Source organism: Capricornis sumatraensis, chromosome 4 (genome assembly GCF_032405125.1).
Source record: "Capricornis sumatraensis isolate serow.1 chromosome 4, serow.2, whole genome shotgun sequence".
In the NCBI taxonomy this organism is placed as follows: domain Eukaryota; kingdom Metazoa; phylum Chordata; class Mammalia; order Artiodactyla; family Bovidae; genus Capricornis; species Capricornis sumatraensis.
The window spans coordinates 38,888,047-38,907,307 of NC_091072.1; the positions used below are offsets into that span (position 1 = coordinate 38,888,047).

The window sequence follows — 19,261 nt, forward strand, 5'->3', positions numbered from 1 at the left end:
AGAGATATTAACTTGACAGAGACGAAATACCAGATGGGAAGAGGCAAAAAGAAGCTACATGTTGGTATGTACTTGAATGTTCTTACAAAAATGTCTGGCTGTATCACATGCAGGCACTGAAGTTAGATTTATTCTGCTTATATTCTACCCAATCTTTTCCAGGCTGCGAAAATGAAGATGGGTTATTCTTGGATTTCAGAGCTTAACTGCTCACAATGAGCCACTTTTTACATATTGCTCAGTAGAGAGCATGGTGACCCGGAATTTCACCAGGGTACTTAAATGTGAAGTCCAAACATCTTTATAAATAACACAAGCTCTATTTTTCTTATCAAAATGAAAACAAAGAAATAAATATAACACATTCCAATGTAACTAAAATAAATAGCAGAAACATCGCTGTATGAAAACAAAGTAGAAATTATTATTACCATCACTGACAATAAACCAAATATTATGGCTACTAAGAGCAATCACTGTTTTTTGTTCTTTCCATGAATTTGAGTTATAAGATGGTTTTCCTTAAATGAGCATCAAGTCATCTTATTCTCATGAATGTTAACAAGAAACACACGAACTACATGGGCACTTCTGTAATTTACAATGATGTACAATCTTTTTAAATGACATTTTTAGCTCAGAGGCTAGAAGAAATTCCAAGACGTTTAAAAGAAATAACAGTATGTTTAGTCACCCATCTGCTCACTCATTCATTCTGCTACAAAGTGCTGCGCCTCACGCCCCAGCCCAAGTCTTGGGCCACGGAAGGCAAGACAGGCACAGCCTCTGTCCTGAAGAGCTTGTGATCACTAAACAACCGGTGTCTGCCACACAGGTGCTGCCGTCACACCCGAAACAGCCCTGGTCTGGTCCTAGACCCTTGTGCCAAGGAGGGTATGGCCAAAACTCTCTCATGAGTTTTACTACCAAAAATACTGCTCACAGTTTAACAATGAAATGTTTTACTTCAAGAAGGCATCCATGGATTGAAGGCAAAAGGAGAGGAGGGCGGCAGAGGATGAGACGGTTGGATGGCATCACTGACTCAATGGACATGAACTTGGGTGAACTCTGGGAGAAAGTGAGGGACAGGGAGGCCTGGCACGCTGCAGTCCATGGGGTTGCAAAAAGCCAGACACAACTTAGTGACTGAACAACAACAAAAGGAAAAAAGTCCTGCACATAAATTAACACTTATGTATTAGTCTCTCTTGTTGTTATCACCCAGTGAGACCAAATGAGCAACACATGGCTGCTCCCTGGAAGAAACACTATGCAAACCTAGACGGCATGTTAAAAGCAGAGTCATCCCTCTGCCAGCAAAGGTCCCTATAATCAAAGCTGTAGTTTTTCCAGTAGTCATGTACGGATGTGACAGCTAGACCATAAAGAAGGCTGAGCACTAAAGAATTGGTGCTTTTGAACTGGAAAAGACCCTGATGCTGGGAAGGACTGAGGGCAGGAGGAGAAGGAGGCAACAGAGAATGAGATGGTTGGATGGCATCACTGACTCAATGGATATGAGTCTGAGCAAACTCTGGGAGATGGTGATGGACAGGGAAGCCTGGTGTGCTGCAGTCCAGGGGGTCGCAAAGAGTTGGACACGACTGAGCAACTGAACAACAATGAAACGAAGATGAACTAGCTATAGGAAACAAAGCCGGTGGAGATGCGCTTCTCTAGTCACTGAAGGCCCTCTCCCAGGCTGTGTGATACGGCACGTAGCAGGCAGCCCGTGAGGAAGGCAGGAAGGACCTTGTGAAGGACAGAAGCATCTCCTCCTGCCCCACTTCACAAGAGCCCATGACTGCGTTTGTGTGTCTCAGGTCTGTGAACTCTCTGAGAACGACCAGTGCTTGATAGATTATCAGGTTATGCAAACTTTAATATTCAAGCACAGCATTATCTGTTCTTGCAAAAGCATACAGATCAATTCAAAAGAACTAAGATGTAGATCTATCACGCCATCTAAGGCAAGCTGCTAGTTCAGCTGCAAAATCACTTTTATGTATGTCTTATTATCTGGTAAAGAAGAGCTGAGAAGGTTTTCTGTAGGGAACCTTCCAGGGCAATGAATTTTAGGAGAAACTCATTGTGTGGATCACACATAGTAAGCATCAGGTAGCAAAATGTTGTCAATTTTGTTTTGAAAGACATTACAATGGTTTTTAAAACTCCAGCACTTCTCCCATCAGCTCTCTTCAAAATGCCACTATTCCCACTGAAGCCCAGTTCACAGAGGGGACTCAAGCAGAGATGGAGAGAGGTTAAGTCTGATGCTCTGCCTGGTTCTACATCCGAGAGATGGTGAGGGACATGGAAGCCCGGCGTGCTGCAGTCCACAGTGTCTCAAAGAGTCCAGCACAGTGACTGAACAATAAGGATGCTCTGTGGCAATCTATGGTGACTCTGGTTAGAGCTCAGAAACCTTACAGAATGGCAGTTCACAGAGTTCCCAAGGTCACTGACAGCCATTGTGACGATGCAGGGCTGAATCTCACTTTCGAAAAGTCCCAGAGAATGAAATCACGGCTGCATTTTCTGGTGAAAACCTGAAGGTGAAACTTTCGTGCTGTTGCTGAAGGAGACCACTGCTTCCTTGGGACGCCAGAGACACAGAGAAGTCTAGGGATTCAGCGGAAAGTTGCAAAGGTTAAATAACGAAGATGTAACTTTAGGTGTAACTGAAGCTTTTTCTGAAACTGAGCTTTGAATTTGTGATTCAGTTCCACGGAGACTAAGTGGAGATCCTAGAATTCTCAAGCATAAAGTGAGAAAGAGATAATGTGAGGTCTGGGAAAGTTAAGAACTGGCACTTCTGCTTGGCTGCCCCAAGTTAAGCAAAATAAAATAGAAACAGCGAGAGCCCTTAAGGCCGTGTTTTGAAACGGATGGGCACAAAACAGGATGGGGTCTCGGGGTCTCTCGCATGTAGCCTTATGCATTTACACTGCTTGCCGAACACAGAGACCTCTGCTTTAACATACAGAACCTTAATCTGGTATCTCCCTCCCTCCTTAATACTCTGGCCACTAGATATGAAGAATTGACTCATTGCAAAAGATCCTGATGCTGATAAAGACTGAAGGCAGGAGGAGAAGGGGGGCAACAGAGGATGAGATGGTTGGATGGCATCACTGAATCAATGGACGTGAGTCTGAGGAAAACTTGGGAGTTGGTGAAGGATAGGGAAGCCTGGCGTGCTGCAGTCCATGGGGTTGCAGAGGTGGACACAGCTTAGCGACTGAACAACAACAAGCCGACAGGTCCCCTTTCACATCTGTCTGCAGCAGTGAGGCTGCGGGCAAGCCCGCTCCTCCAGGGTGGGATGGGCACACCTGGTGGGCTGAGAGGATGGTGGATAGGGTGCCGGAGTCCTGCAGGCCGCCACTTTCCGAGGCCCCAGAGGAGGGGTTGGGCACTCTACAGGAACCACAAGGGAAAGGAGCAGGGAGGCAGGCTCTGTGTCAGTCCTCAAACAGAATCCATTATTTTAACAGGAAAAAGTGTCAGAGTAGGTGTGCTCTGAGATGACTGCTTCTACCCAGTGCCTTATGGTAGTATCTTTATCAAGCCTGTTTCAAAGAGTCAATCCTGATATCCAAGTCAGAAGGGCTACTTTTCCTAGTGTCTCCACCACTAAACACAACAATGTTTATCATCTCATGGGGTCCAGGAGACAGAGGATGTGAAAATGCTTTTTAAAATGTAAGTACTTCATCAAAATATAATCTCTGGCACAGTCAAAATGACTTTGGAATCAAACCAAGTAAGATCTGAAGACCCGAGGTGGAGCTCTCACATCATCAGCGCCTTGCAGCTAGTAAGTGTTAGCTAGAGAATGCAGGAAAACAGCTCAGGAACCCTGGCCACAGGCACACTGCATAAGTACATTCTGTCTAAAAATGATTCAGGGTTAGTCCACTCACTTCAGGTTTATAAAGAAAAGAGAGAAGACAGTTTCAGGATGTATTCCTCCTGAGCAGTCTCAGGAGGGCAGGGATGTACCAGGGAAAAGGCCGGATTCCAGTCTGGTTTCAGCACTGGCTGTGAGCTCAGAAGGGTGACTAAGCATTCTTCCGAGCGACACACAGGCACGGGCTGCAGGGACTACAGGGATTACAGCCCATTTCATTCTACCTCAGACAGTTGACCCTGCGCTCACCCTAATAACGTACATCTCTCAGATGCATCGCCTACTGAGGTCAGTGTGGAAAAGTCCAAACGGAATCACCGTATTTCAAGACAACTGACCCGCCAGGACATCACGTTTTGATTTATGACATCCTGGACTGTGAAGCGCTTCTCTACTTTTCTGTTACAAGTTACACTGCCTTGAAATTTGGCTGCAAGACTGATTAAGCTTCTAAGCCCTGAATTTGCATTTATAAGAGACTTAGCTTTAAGTGTACCCATCAAGCCTAACTCAGAAGCAGTCAGAATCAACACTTCCTAACCTGAACACAGGCTGAGTCACTCCTGTGTGTGTCTGAAAGGGGGACAGAGCGGCGTGTACTGGAAGCAGAGGGGAGAAGAAGTCGCAGGGCCCCCTCTCCTGGGACAGAGGGCATGCAGGTGGGGCGGAATTCAGGTAATGCCAGGAAGAGTGAGGCAGACACTAAGTAAGTGAAAGACGCTGCTTCTGGAGAATTCAAGGGGCCCCACACTTGAACAAAATGTAACAAACTAGTCTAAAGGCACACTCTGGTAAAACCAGTTTCTCTCTTTTTCTTTTGTGTTACTTGCTGTCCCTCTTGAACAGGACACAGGCCTACATTTCTATGTTTCTGACAGACAACTCGATCATGAAGCAGGAGAAAAGTTACTTGCTTTGCTGAAAACAGCAGAGTGAACAGTGGAAGTAGGAGCTGCTGGAAACAAGCTGAAGATGCCAACATGGTTTTCTCAAACACACACACAAAAGATAAAAATCCAAACTGAATTGTGTTATAAAATCACCATAATTTTTTGGATATGATAAACCGGGCCACATACAACCATCCAATTTTAAAGAGCTGTTAGAATTCTCCTTTACAAAAAATTTCCAGAGAATACCACACAAACCCTGAAATAAAAACATTCCCAGTGATGTTTTTCTTGGAGGCGAGTTGATAGCGCTCGCCAAAAGGAATATTTTAAGAATCCCCCAAATTGCATTGGGGACAAGCAGAAAGGAGGCAGACCACAGGGAGAGAGTCATTCCTTTTACACATAGATATGAGATCCTTCAGGAAGTGTGTGGATTCCTCTAGCACTGACCCGAACAGAAGCCGTCACCTTCGAAGCTCCTGTCCAGAGTCACGAACGAGTCGCTGACCGTTGTGCTGTGTGTTAAGCTTTAGAAACTACCCTGTGTGGCTCTGTAAACAGCAGGCGCAACTTCTGTCTCTCAGAACAGCTTATCACGTTTGTTTGCTTGAATTATTTTAGAAAATCAAAGGAGGCCATTCAAGAATCAGGGAGCATGTCTGTCTTATTTAAGATGGAGTTGGACAGGGAAAGGGGTTCAGTTCCTGTCTACGGTGTTTGCCAAGGCCTTCATCTATAAGCATCAGTGAACACGTCACAACCTGCCCCCCCCGCCGCCCCCCACCACTAGAGGAAGCCTCTGAGTCATCACAATTACATGACCAGGCATTTTTCTTTAAGCCGCAGCGTATCCTGCGCTTTTCGGTTTCCCAGGGGTTGGTGTTTTCCACGAATTGGGAGGGTTTGCGCATCGCTGGGAAGCTGTTTGCATAGACACGAATTCCAAAACTATCTTTGGAACCTGAGAGCAACTGCTTGGAGAAATAGTACTCTGAAGGTTCTGGAGAAGATCAGCACCACAGTGCCTTCCGGGGAAGTGGGCTCTCAAGCACACTGAAATCCTCTGGTCGGCCTCTGGATCAGGAAAGACACAAGGATGGATGCAGATGCTGCCCCCGCAATGCCCACCCAGACCATCTCCATTTCCAGCCTCCCTCACTTAGTCCTCGACCAAGTGCTCACTTGTCCAGAGCAAGTGCCTTTGGTCAATTTTAGGGTTAATGTACTCTTTCCCGGAGAAGGCAATGGCAACCCACTCCAGTACTCCTGCCTGGAAAATCCCATGGACGGAGGAGCCTGGTGGGCTGCAGCCCATGGGGTCGCTAAGAGTCGACCCAACAGAGCAACTTCACTCTCACTTTTCACTTTCATGCACTGGAGAAGGAAATGGCAACCCACTCCAGTGTTCTTGCCTGGAGAATCCCAGGGACGGGGGAGTCTGGTGGGCTGCCGTCTCTGGGGTAGCACAGAGTTGGACATGACTGAAGCAACTCAGCAGTACTCTTTCCCTATATAAGGCTATGGGGACAGGATATAGCAGTTGATTTTTACAGTTCTTGCAGGAGGTTACTAAGTTATTTCTGTTGTAAGGCTAACGTGTTAAATCCCTACTTTTTGTCAGGTGCCTCAAGGAGCACCACACATCTGTAACTCTTAGCTTTCATGCGATCCTATGAAGGACATCCTGTCCCTGGGTGTGTCTTACAGAGGAGGAGTCGCAGCTCAGGGAGATAGGATGTCTTCCCTAAGGCTGCCCAGCCGGAAAGGTTCCTGGCACCCGGGCGGCTCAGCACCCTCCGTCTCATTTTCCTTGCTGTTGTTCATCACTGAGTCATGTCCGACTCTTTGTGACCACATGGACGGCAGCATACCAGACTTACCTGTCCTTCACTATCTCCTGGAGCTTGCTCAAACTAATGTCTATTGAGTCAATGATGCCTCAGATTTTGTCTGCTGATGCCCCCTTCTCCTCCTGCCCTCAATCTTTCCCAGCATCAGGGTCTTTTCCAATGAGTCAACTCTTCGCATGAAGTGGCCAAAGTATTGGAGCTTCAGCTTCAACATCAGTCCTACCAATGAACACACAGGATCTCCTTTAGGATAGACTGGTTGGATCTCCTTGCAGTCCAAGGGACTCTCAAGAGTCTTCTTGAACACCACAGTCCAAAAGGATAATTCTTCGGTGCTCAGCCTTATTTAGGGTTCAACTCTCACATCTGTACATGGAAAACCACAGCTTTAACTAGACAGATCTTTGTCAGCAAAATGATGTCTTTGTTTTTTAATATGCGGCCTAGGTTTGTCATAGCTTTTCTTCCAAGGAGCAAGCATCTTTTAATTTCATGGCTGCAATCACCATCCTCAGTGATTTTGGAGCCTAAGAAAATAAAAGTCTGTCTCTGTTTCCATTGTTTCCCCATCTTTGCCATGAAGCGATGGGACTGGATGCCATCTTAGTTTTTTAAATGTTGAGATTCAAGCCTCCTTTTTCACTCTCCTCTTTCACTTTCATCAAGAGGCTGTTTAGTTCTTCTTCTCCTTCTGCCATAAGGGTGGTGTCATCTGCGTATCTGAGGTTGTTGATATTTCTCCTGGCAATCACGACGGCAGCTTGTGGTTCGTCCAGCCTGGCAATTCACATGATGTACCATTTTCTCTGGGGATGATTAAACTCCCCAATCAGGGGGCAGCAGGGTAGCTCACCATTTCGCTGTCCTGAACTTATTATTCTTTAGGGGAAACTGATGGGAACCTCCACACAGAGCAAACACATTTGGATTTACATGTGCATACAGACGTACAATGAAACTGCATTTTCAGTGCAGTCCTTTTCACTCCATCCTCTCCCTCTGAACAGCTACCTGTGTATTCCAGTCTTCTTAGTAGAAGGCATTGGATGTATGAGATATTAGACAAGTGAAATATATAAACCTGTCAGAAGTCCTATCTTCCAGAAGAACTGGTGGCTTAATTAGTGGCTTAAAAAGGGCAAAATTCCATTAAATTTTGAAGAAACTACTTTACCACTGTTTGAAATCATTATGTGTGCTGTGATTTGTCACTTAGTTGTGTCCAACTCTTTGTGACCCGATGGACTGTAGCCTGCCAGGCTCCCCGTCCATGGGATTCTCCAGGCAAGAACACTGGAGTGGGTTGCTATACTCTCCTCCAGAGGTTCTTCTCAACCCAGGGATTGAACCCAGGCCTCCCACATTGCAAGCAGATTCTTTCCCATCTGAGCCACCAGGGAAGCCCTGAAATCATTATACTGGCAGGTAAAATGTGCTACTTAAAATGTTAACCGAATGCTGTCCTGCACTGTCTTGCTAGTGTTAAAACCCTGACTGAGGCAGGCTCCTTGCTTTGGCACTAATACAGCCCTGCCCCAGTCTTGCCTTTGCTCAAGTCTTGGGGGTCCACAGCCAACCCTCCCCTGTGGCTCAGCCTCGCTCTGGGCCAGCACCGTGGGTGAGCTCCGCGTCAGGAAGAACATGCAGAGTTTGGGGATGGCTGGAGGCCCAGGGTGACCTACTCTAGTCTTTCTGTGAGCAACTCCTCTTTAGTTTTTTCTCAGTGAGCTCTATTTTTGACCAGTCTGTCTCCTTGCTTACAATGACCAAACCCCGTTCTGAAGATTAAAAGTCCCACATGAAGGTGTAGACAGGATCCCTTCCGGAGGGGCGGGAGGGAGACCTCTGAGGGCGAACCTGGCCCAGGCACCCTCCCCCTGGAGCTCCCTGAAGTCTTGGGTGCCTCAACGTGCAGATGCACCACACCAGGCTCTGCATCTCACATGGCCTTCCTCCTTCTGGGTCTTTCTAAACATACAGAATTCAAATCAATTAAAAGTCATCAGCCAGGGATACAGTAGTGTTACGCGGCCCTGATGGAAATAACGCATCGGCATTACCGTGAGAGCAGGCAGAAGAAGGGCCCTGCAGCTATCCTTGGAGGAGTCCCAGGGGTCTGCGACCTGCCGCGGAGACAGGAGCTTTACAGGTGCAGTGACACTAATGACCTCAAGATGGGAGGTGCTCTGGTTTATCCGGGGGGCTCTGTGAGACCACGAGGGTCCCAATAAACGAATGATGGAGGCAGGAAGTCAGAGATGTGACCAGTGAAGCAGAGGCTGGTGACATCATGGCTGAAGGGGCTGCGAGCCACAGGCCATGGGCGGCCCGCAGAAGCTGAAGGGAGCAGGAAGCAGGAGCTCTCCCGGAGCCTCTGGCAGGGACAGAGCCCCATAGCACCTGGCCGTGAGTCCGGGAAGCCTATGCAGGCTGCTGACCTCAGAGGCTGTGAGAATTCAGGTCGGGTGGTGGTGGGAGGCGGTTAGCCTCTAAATTTGTAGTAATTTAACGTGGCCAAGGGCCACTAACACAGTACCACGGACCCTGCGGGCATGTGCCTCCAGTTCTGTGCTTTGCTTTCTAAACTGTCCCAGCTGGGCTGTCCCGTTTTCCACATACACATCTGAGAGTCAGCCTGTGCGTCGTCAGTGAAGCCTGTGAGTGTGAGCAGGAACACATTAAATCTGCAAAGCACTTTAGGGGAGAGGGTCTTTGAACCGTACTGAGTCTTCCGGTCCTTGTGCATGATCTGTCTCTGCCGGCTCCAACCCTCCGGGCCACAGAGTCTGCACTGCACCATCTGTCTCTGCCGGCTCCAACCCTCTAGGCCACAGAGTCTGCACACCCTTTTCTGTTGGATTTAAACTTAAGTATGTCAATGTTGGGGCTTCCCCCGTGGCTCAGAGGTAAAGAATCTTCCTGTCAATGCAGGAGACCTGGGTTCGATCCCAGGGTTGGAAAGATGCCCTGGAGGAGAAAATGACAACCTATTCCAGCATCTTCGCCTGGAGAATCCCATGGACAGAGGAGCCTGGCCACAGTCCAGGGAGTCACAAAGAATCAGGCACAAGTGAGCAACTAAACACCACCACCATCTTAGTGTTGACCTTGTACGACTGAATCCTTGTTTGCCAACAATTTGCTGACCTCACTTATTAATCCTGAGAGCTTTCTGGTGGATTTGTTGCAATTGTCCATACAGACTCTCATGTGGTCTGAGAACAGAGGTAGCTCCCTCTCTTCCCCGCTATAACCTAAATGTCTTTTATTTCCTTTTCTTGGCTTATTACTGCACTTACACTTAGTCCGCTCACTATGTCACCGTGGGCAAGGCTCCTCCCTCGGGCAGGAAGGCCCAGGCAGGCAGTCCCGCCTGAGCACAGGAAGTTTATCAGATAACATGTTTCACTTCCCGCCTTGCTCATGGATAGCAGTTAATCCCACAGAGAGAGGCTAATTTCACACAGTGGCCTGATGTTGAGTGCACACCTGGCTGTTTCTACATATGATTAGTGGTGGAACCCTGGCAGGACTTGGGGCAGAAACAGGGGCACCCAGGCAGGGCTTCCCGCGCCCGGTAGCAGGGAGGGCGAGCCCTCATGTCCGTGCCCTTCACTGGCTCTGCGTTCCAGGAGGACAAGCTGGTACAGAACAGAGCACAGCTGCCTGGCCTCATAAAAGATAATGTCTTCCTCTGAGACATGAGGGAAGGAAGAGGTGACTGATAAACAGAGACACTGTGAATTGGAGAGAAAGCAAACAGGATATTCATTCACAGAGGCTGGAGCTATTAATGACATTGCATACAAAGAAATGTGGACCAGTACTTTGTATATAATTAAGTAAGGTAATTCCTGATTGTTGCCTAGACAAACAGGACTTTGTGGGGGGAATTCCAGCCTTTTCCACTTCATGACTCCAACCACTAATATCTTAAACCTCACACACCAGAGAGAGATGCAGGTTAAATCATAACAAGGGAAAAAGACCACAGCTGAACTTGCAAATATATCTGCTGTTTATTTGCATATTATAATTCTATTGGCTTAAACTAACAGAGCATTCCCAGGTGGCTCAGTGGCAAAGAATCTGCCTGCAATGTAGGAGATGCAGATTTGATTCTTGGGTTGGGAAGATCTCCTGGAGAAGGAAACAGCAACCCACTCTGGTATTCCTGCCTGGGAAGTTCCATGGACAGAGGAGCCTAACGGGCTACAGTCCACAAGGTCACAAAAGAATTGGCATGACTTAGTGACTAAACAACAGCAGTAGCGGGAGGAGAAGGGAGGCTGGGTACTTAGCAGATGTAAAATAGTGACGCAAGTAACCAACGATGCTACCCTCATCAGACAGTAATGCTTTGGAGTGACCACGGGTTGTGGGTCAAAGTAAAAATAGCAAGAGTAAGAAACAATTTCAATTTCAATAATAATGGGGAAAAAATGACTTAAAAAACCCCCTCAAACTCTGCATTTAATACACAGAAATAAGGGCAAGCAATGTTAAAGATAGACATGCATAGATAATAACATATCCAAACGGGATTAAACGAACATGTCTCTCAGTAAGTAGACCCATCTGTGAAAACAATCACGGAATTCCTTTGGCTTTTTAAACCATCGCTAACATAGGTCACATTAATTCTCGATCAAGCACAGAAGAAAGAGCATTTGACTGTGAGAACATGCACTGGGCGTTCTCATTCCAAGTCTGCTCTAATCTTACATCTTCTCGTGGCCGTGAGCTCTTTACCTGGAAACCTACCTGCTCATCCTCCTGGGGACCATCAGGGCTGGAGGCGAGGACCATCAGGGGAGAGAGGGCGGGACTAACACGGACCTGCCGGCCACTCAGCCTGGGGTGAGCACCTGGGACGCGCATGCGTACTGTGCGGAAGCGGAGGCTTACCCACTCGAAGGACAGGATCCAGCAGCCGCGCGCTATGCCCAGCAGCACGCTCAGGGTGCGGCGTGGCTTCCCGGCCAGTACGTGCGTGGTGCTACCACACACCTCCCGCGCCAGTGAGAAGCCCTTCAGTTTGTTCATGACCTGGATCACCACGCCGTACTTTCTGTGAAGCGGGGAGAAAAATCAACACACGGTTAGATGTGTTTCCTATGCATAAACATCAAGGGGATTACAAAGAACTAAAATGTAAAAAAACTAGGAAAAAATGTACACTGATTTCTTCTGTGGTGCTCGTTTCCCTGCAATTCATAACTTGAAATCTAGGGGAAATAAATTTCAGATCTCAACTCCAACTGTCTGTTCTAGTGGCTAAGAAATAGCGGCTCCAAAGCTAAAAGCGGTTTCCCCAGGTGCCCGGCGGGGCCGGCCAGCCCCCTGCACCAGGCCTCCTCGACACCCAGACCCGGTAGTGTGTACTTTTGAGTCCTGTCGGACTTAGTTTTTGCACTGTCAGAACCAAGATCCTCACTTATTTTATTTTAAAAATGAAACATTTATCAAGAGTCAAACATATAATTTTATATGTCGTTTATTAAAACTTCGGATTAAACTTCAGGGCAAATTTCACAAAGCTCATCACTGTTTATCTTCTGATTTGTCATTCCATTAATGCCTTAAGTACCCTTTTTTCTCTTTAAATATTTCTCTTCCCTAACTTTCTTCCCAAATCACTCTTCATATTCCCTTTCTTCCTTTTACGATCACCTTTCTATCATGCCTTTAACTTTGACATGTTGCTTTTCCCCCTCTCTGCCAGCAGCTTTGGGAAATCCCTGCCAAAACATGAACACCACGTAGGCTTTCTGAGCCACACTGTGACGTGCACAGTGAGTTAAGAAACTTTTCGTCTCCAAAAATTACATTCCAAAAGGAAAGAGGCAGTTTTGTCCATGATTATGCACCTTGTCTCCAACTATCTCCTGCTTATATTATGGCATTTCTCAGTTATGATGATCTGGGCTTTGCCGATCACAAGACCTATTTCTTCACTTGTGAAATACAAGGCCTGACCTCTACCCTGGTGAGAATTTTCCAGGGATCCCCAGGGTGTAGCAGATAGATGAGTCAGGACCGGACACATCACTTTAACCAGAGGATATATGCTTATTGGAGTTGCAGAAAATATTTAAATCGGGGGAGGGGTACAAAATGCAAATAAAACAATAGCAAAAAGAAGGGAAAACCTCTAAGCCAGATGCTCTCTAGAAACCTGTTCCTCCATATCTATGATTTTGTCATTCCAAGTCTCGGGAGCTTCTAGCTCTTCGCTGGATGTGCTAATCAATAACAAGGATCCTTGCAAAACACGGCTAATCAATATGACCTTAGAACATCTAAGTCTTGTTCTTACCTTCTGACAAGTATTTGTGGGGCAGGAATGAATCAAAAAGAGATTCAAAATGGCCTAAATGAAGAGTTAGACTTTCAAACCTTCAATTGAGAAAACAGTTAGCTATCAGTGTTTTTTTGTTTTTCAAATTTGGGGCAAAAATATAGACTTTTAAAAATGTTAGACCAATATTCAATTATTCATTTCTGTATTAAACTATTTAGGATGACCGATGTATTTCACAAGAGGTAAAAAGAACTTGTGAGCGTGCTTCTTTTTCACTAGATAACATGTGGGTTTTGAAGGACCAGTCCTTTTCACTTCATGCCACAGGTGGGACGGGATCCCGCTACCCAGAGTCTTGGAAGCATGCACTTTCTGCAGCCTGTTTTTCACTGAGATGTCCCAGTGTTTTGATGGATATCGTAAAGCCCTAAAATTTCTGCTATTAAAAAAAATTTTTTTTTTCCTCTTTAAATAAAAATTCAAAAATCTGTTGCAAAGAATAAGGCATGGTATTTTTTTTGGATGTGCAACATTGTGCTAATGTTTAAGGGAGATGATAAGAGTGCGCTAGGGAGCTGTGAATGCTTCCAGCAGATGTGCAGACAGCTGCTTTACCACAGTGGTAGAAAGCGTCCCACTAAAGCATTTCTTTAAGATCTTTAAGGGAAGTGCTTCCACCAGCGAGACTCCACTTACGGGGCCTTCACGGGGTGGGGGTTGTGGACTCGCAGAGCCGTGCAGATCAAGATGAGCAAGAGGAGCGGCAGACACTAAAACGCCTCTAAATGCCGTCCAAGCCGCTCAAAGGTCTTCGTGGTGAACTGTTCACAGCCTTTTCACCACCTCTTATTTCCAGTGCTCTTCTGACTCCAGTATTAATTACAGAGAGCAACATGGATACAGCACAGACGTGAGGGCTGCCCAAGTGCCAGCACAGTTTATGAACGAAAAGTCCAAACTTTGTATCGAGGAGAAAGTTATCAAAACAACGAGTACTTACTCAGATGGCATGCTTGTCATGACTAATGTTCTTGTTGGCTACGGATGTCAAAAGAGAAGGAACAAAAAACAGTCAAAAATATAAAAAGTATTTTTCCCACAGAAATAAACTTTGTTTTCTGAAAAGTTACATCACTTAAAAGTAAACATTTAAGCATATATCAAAGGAAAAAAACTTTATATTCTTGGAAAAAAAAAATAGCCCAAAAGAGAGAAATCCAGACACTATCCCCAAACCAATCCAAAATAATCCAGGACATGAGGTGGTAGAGAAAAAAACAGTTTCCCTCCAGAAATTCATTCTACCAGTTGCCTAGTGGGCCTCCACAGGTGCCAAACTGTTAATACGCTTCCAAGGAAGCAGAGCGTAAGAGAGATGTTTTTCTTGCATGCTTAGAAACCATTTTTCCTGAGGCTTCTAGGCAACCATATTCTTAGTCTCAGATGTAAGTACACAATAATGTTCAAGCTTCTGCTACCTGACTCAAGCAGGTTCTTTCATCTCTTCCACACAAGCACAGATAATGGAACTGCTTATTTGTGTATTGGCATCTCCTATTAATTGCAACTGCAAATTTTTGAAAATAAAAATTTAAAAACTTTTTACTTATGCATGCTGCTAGCAAAGAATTAAATGTTTCAGAAATACATAATTAGACATATAAATTTCCCTGTAGTTCCACCAACTAGAAATGACTACTGTTTTATAGTTTGATATACATTAGGGCAAATGTTCTTTTATCAAAAAAAAAAAAATACCTTTATTTATTTACTTTTGTCTGTGCCGGGTCTTCATTGTGGTACGCAGGCTTAGTTGCCCTACATCATGTGGGATCTTAGTTCACCAACCAGGGATCAAACCTGCATTCCCTGAATTGGAAGGCAGGTTCTTAACCACTGGACCACCAGGGAAGTCCCCTAAATGTTCTCTTTATTTAAAAAACAAATGTGAATGCACACTATTCTTACACTCTTTCAGGTCATGTGATGTGCCTGAAATGGAACCAGCTGGTCAGTATGACCTCGAAACCATCACGGCACACAAAGCAGTGCCTTGAATGGTCCTGTGAATGAGAAGGAACCAAAGGTGCCCAAAGGACCCAGGGGGACACATGGGGACTCAGGGTCTCTGTGCCACATGGGGGTATTGAGAGACAGTGAAGGAAGGGACAAGGAGAATGAAAAAGATACTCGGAGGAAGACCTCAGAAACGGCACAGAGCTAGCGAACAATGGACAACCATCATCCTGTGTTTTTGGTTTCCCTCCAGAACATCCTTTGTCATCTCTCCTCTGTCCTGGATACAAGTGGAACGTGAGCACGGCTCCCTGGGTTGAGTCTGGAGACAAGGCCTTTATGCAGGTGTAAGATTCTGGCTTCAGTGTCATCCTAGAATGAGGACTACACAGAGCCAGCGACATGGCCAACCCCAAGTAAAACCCTGCAGAGGTCATTCCAAGGCATTTATTTTCTTCTAGGGACCCATCCAGAAGCAGCCTGTAGGACGTCATCGGTGGGAAGTGCTCATTCCTAGAATGAAGGCGTGAAGTGGGGCAGGCAGAGGAAGCGCTCCTAACTTCTGATCAACAGGCTCCTTCTCCATGACTGACTGCACCTCAGGCTGCTTCTCTTTCTTACCTGCACTCACTCCCCAGGAGCCCTCACATGGCCTCAGGGCTTTCTGCAGGAGCAAAGGGCCTACAGCCCCAACTTCCCATTTCTAGCTAAGACCCACTCCGTGAGGCCAAGACTCAGACTCTCCTCCTATCTGACATCTCCATCTGGAGGTCTAGTAAGGGTCTCAGATGTGACATGTCCAAAACCAAGCTACTGTTCTTTTCAGGAAACTATGCAAGAAAAAGAAATTCAAATTGCAAAGGAAGAAATCAAACTGTCTCTCTTCACAGATGAGAAGATCTTACAGGCAGAAAACTCTATGAAGAAGCCATAAAAAAATGTTAGGACAAATGAATTCAGCAAAGTTGCAGGAAACAAAAAAAGCACAAAACTTATTTGTATTTCTATACCTTAGTAATGAACAATCAGAAAAGGAAACTAAGAAACCAATTCCATTTATCAGCACCAAAAATAATAAAATACTTCGGAATAAATTTAACAAAGATAACGCAAGCCTTGTACACTGAAAATTTTTTTAATTGCTAAAAGAAATCAAACATGACCTAAATAAATGGAAAGACAGTCTGTGTTCATGAATTGGAAGACTTAATATTATTGATGACAATACTTGCCACAGCAGATTCAATGCAATCTCTACCAAAATTCCAATGGCAATATTTGTAGAAATGGAAAAATCCATCCTAAAATCCATATGGAATTCCAAGGAAACATAAATAGCCAAAACAATCTTGAAAAAGAACCACAAGATGGAGATCTCACACTTTCTGATTTCAAAATTTACTACACAGTTATAGCACTATAGATTGTATAGTACTGCATAGGGATAGATGTGAATACAGAATTGAAAGTCTGGAAATAAACCTTCACATCTATGGTCAACTATTTTTGACAAGGTTGCCAAGATTGTTCATGGATAGTCTGTTCAACAAATGATGCGGAGAGAACTGGATAACCACACATGAAATAATAAACCTGGATCTTTACCTTACACTACAGAAAAAAAAAAAAAAACTCAAAATGGATCTACTTTGAGAGCAGAAGCTATAAAACTCTTGGAAGACAACACAGGGAAAAATATTCATGACACTGGTTCCTTAAATTATGGCACCAAAAGCAGAGGCAAAAAAGATAATTAAATAAATTGGACTTCATCAAAATTAACAACTTTTTTTTTGGCATCAGAAAACACTATCAAGAGAATGAAAAGATAGCCCAAAAGATGGGAGAAAATATGTGCTAATTATGCATTTGACAAGGGTTTACAAGAACTTCTACAACTCAACAAAAAGAGGACAACTCATTTTAAATATGGGCAAATAACTTGAACAGACATTTCTCTAAAGAAAATAAGCAAATGGCCCATAGCACGTGAAAATACACTCTAAACCACTAGTCATTTGGGAAATTCAAATGAGATACCAGACCTAATGAGATACCACTTTATAGCTACTAAGATGGTTACAATAACAACAACAGCAATAAAAAACCCCCAAAACAGCAAGTGTTGATGAGGGCTTGTGCTGGAAGCCACACGCCTTTTGGCTGGAATATAAAATGATGCAGCCGCAGTGGGAAACATCTGGTGGCTCCTCAAAAAGTGAAACAGAGAATTACCACAGGGCCAGCAAACTTACTCCTGGCATGTATCAAAATGAATTGAAAAACAAGGACTCATACACTTGTATGTGAATTTTCACAAGAGCCAAAAGGTGAAAACAACCCATGTCCATCAGTAGATAAAAGGATAGACAAAATTTGGAATATACATACAATGCAATATTATTCATCCATAAAAACAAAGAAGTTCTCATATATACAACATGGATGACTCTTGAAAACATGCTAAGAGAAAAAAGCTTGATATAAAATGATGCATACTGTACAATTCTATTTACAAAATTTCTAGAAAAGGTAAGCTTGTAGAGATAGAAGTAGACCAGAAGTTACTAGGGGCTGCAGCGAAAAGATAACACGCAACCCAACGTTCACTGGAGCACTGTTTACAATCACCAGGGCACGGAAGCAACCTAAATGTCCACAGAGGAATGGATAAAGATGTGGTCCATACATACAGTGGAATATTAGTCATTCATTAAGAAAGGATGAAATCATGCCATCTGCAGCAACCTGGATGGACCCAGAGTGTGTCATATTGAGTGAAGTAAGTTAGACAAAGAAGGAGAAATGTCCGTATGACATCACTTATAGGTGGAATCTAAAAAGAAACTATAGAAGTGAACTTATAAAACAGAAAGAGACTCACAGACGTAGAAAATGAGCTTATGGTTTCCGGGGCAGGGAGGAACAGTTCGGGACTTGGGGAAGGCCAGGCACACTCTGCTATATTTGAAATGGATAACCAACAAGGACCCTGTACAGCACAGGGAACTCTGCTCGATGTTACCTGGCAGCCTGGATGGGAGAGGGGTTTGGGGGAGAAAGGATACATGTGTGTGTGTGGCTGACCCTTTGCTGTTCACCTGAAACTATCACAACGTTGTTAATCGGCTATACTCCACTACAAAACGTTTTTGGTGTTTAAAAAAAAAAAGAAGTACTTACTAGGGGACAGGGTGAGGTGGGAACTGGGGGTTATTAAAAACCCTAAGGGTTTTTGGGGAGCTAGGGTCTTCCAAGCATGTTCTTTTTGGGCCCTGAACTTTCCTTCACCACAACCTCTTATCAGTAAAATGGCTCTACTAAACTGTGGGGGAGCAAACACAAATTTGGTTTGGGAACGCGTGGACAACTCTTTCACTTTTCCTCTATTTGAAAATCTTCATAAGAGCAAATTTTAACTGTTATCAGGTGAACATTCTGTGAACTGGCAAGGCATATAACCACCACTGTAAAAACCACTCAGAGGGTCAATTATCAATTTACCCCTTACAGTACTTGAAGCGCAGCAAGCATTCAGCATGCTCTGCTGAGCAGAATAAAAGCTCTGGGCACAGAAGTCAAGGTATTTTTCCTCCTCTTAGAATGCCATCACTGCCGGAAAATACATTCTACCAGGCAATTATCCAGAAAGAATATATGAAGCATAAAAGATACAATCAGATGCTAGGAGACCCAGAAGAAGACTGCAATTCAGTACATCTTTTTGCAGTTCACTTGTTAGTGACTTCGTATATGACGGCCACTTGGCCTTTCCCTACCTCATGTGTCTCATCTAAGAAACCAGACAATGAAGTACTCCTACAGGGCTAAGTGATTAATTACTCTGCTGAAAGCAGATATGAATCCGAGCAGCTTTGTAAACTATAACCTTCACAGTATGTCATTTCATGAGAATACATTTCCTAACTTGGTCGTTTATCTATGTAACCTTTGCTACATGTCACCTTTCAAAAAAAGTAATAAAGATGGGGAGAAACTTCAGCCGTTTTCTTCTCTCCTAATGATGGTAGCCTGGCCCTGCTCCACCCTGGCTGTGAAGCTACACGTAGGGTGACAGCCACAGGGCACAAAGCTAATGAGGATCGGTACATCTTAGTTAACGTTATTTGAAAAGACAAAAAAAAAAAAAAAAGATGGGTTAACCTCTGTTCGAACCAACCAGTCAGTGTTGAAAAATGAAACGGTCCTTCAAGACTGAGACCTGGATCTCCCTGTCCTGTAAGAGGCATTCCCATTCTATGAAAAGTTGATTCTCCAAAAC

At 44.7% G+C, this 19,261-nt stretch overlaps 1 protein-coding gene across 2 annotated transcripts in view; it reads right to left on the bottom strand.

The window, feature by feature from the left end:
* The window catches only part of MCPH1 (microcephalin 1), a 227,342-nt gene that overhangs the window by 143,342 nt on the left and 64,739 nt on the right, over positions 1–19,261 (bottom strand). For both annotated transcript variants that reach the window (XM_068972020.1, XM_068972021.1), the window contains 2 exons: positions 13,964–14,001; positions 11,568–11,730 (listed from right to left, as the gene is read on the bottom strand). In XM_068972020.1, coding sequence (XP_068828121.1) covers positions 11,568–11,730; positions 13,964–14,001 — 201 coding nt within the window. The remainder of the gene's footprint in view (positions 1–11,567; positions 11,731–13,963; positions 14,002–19,261) is intronic.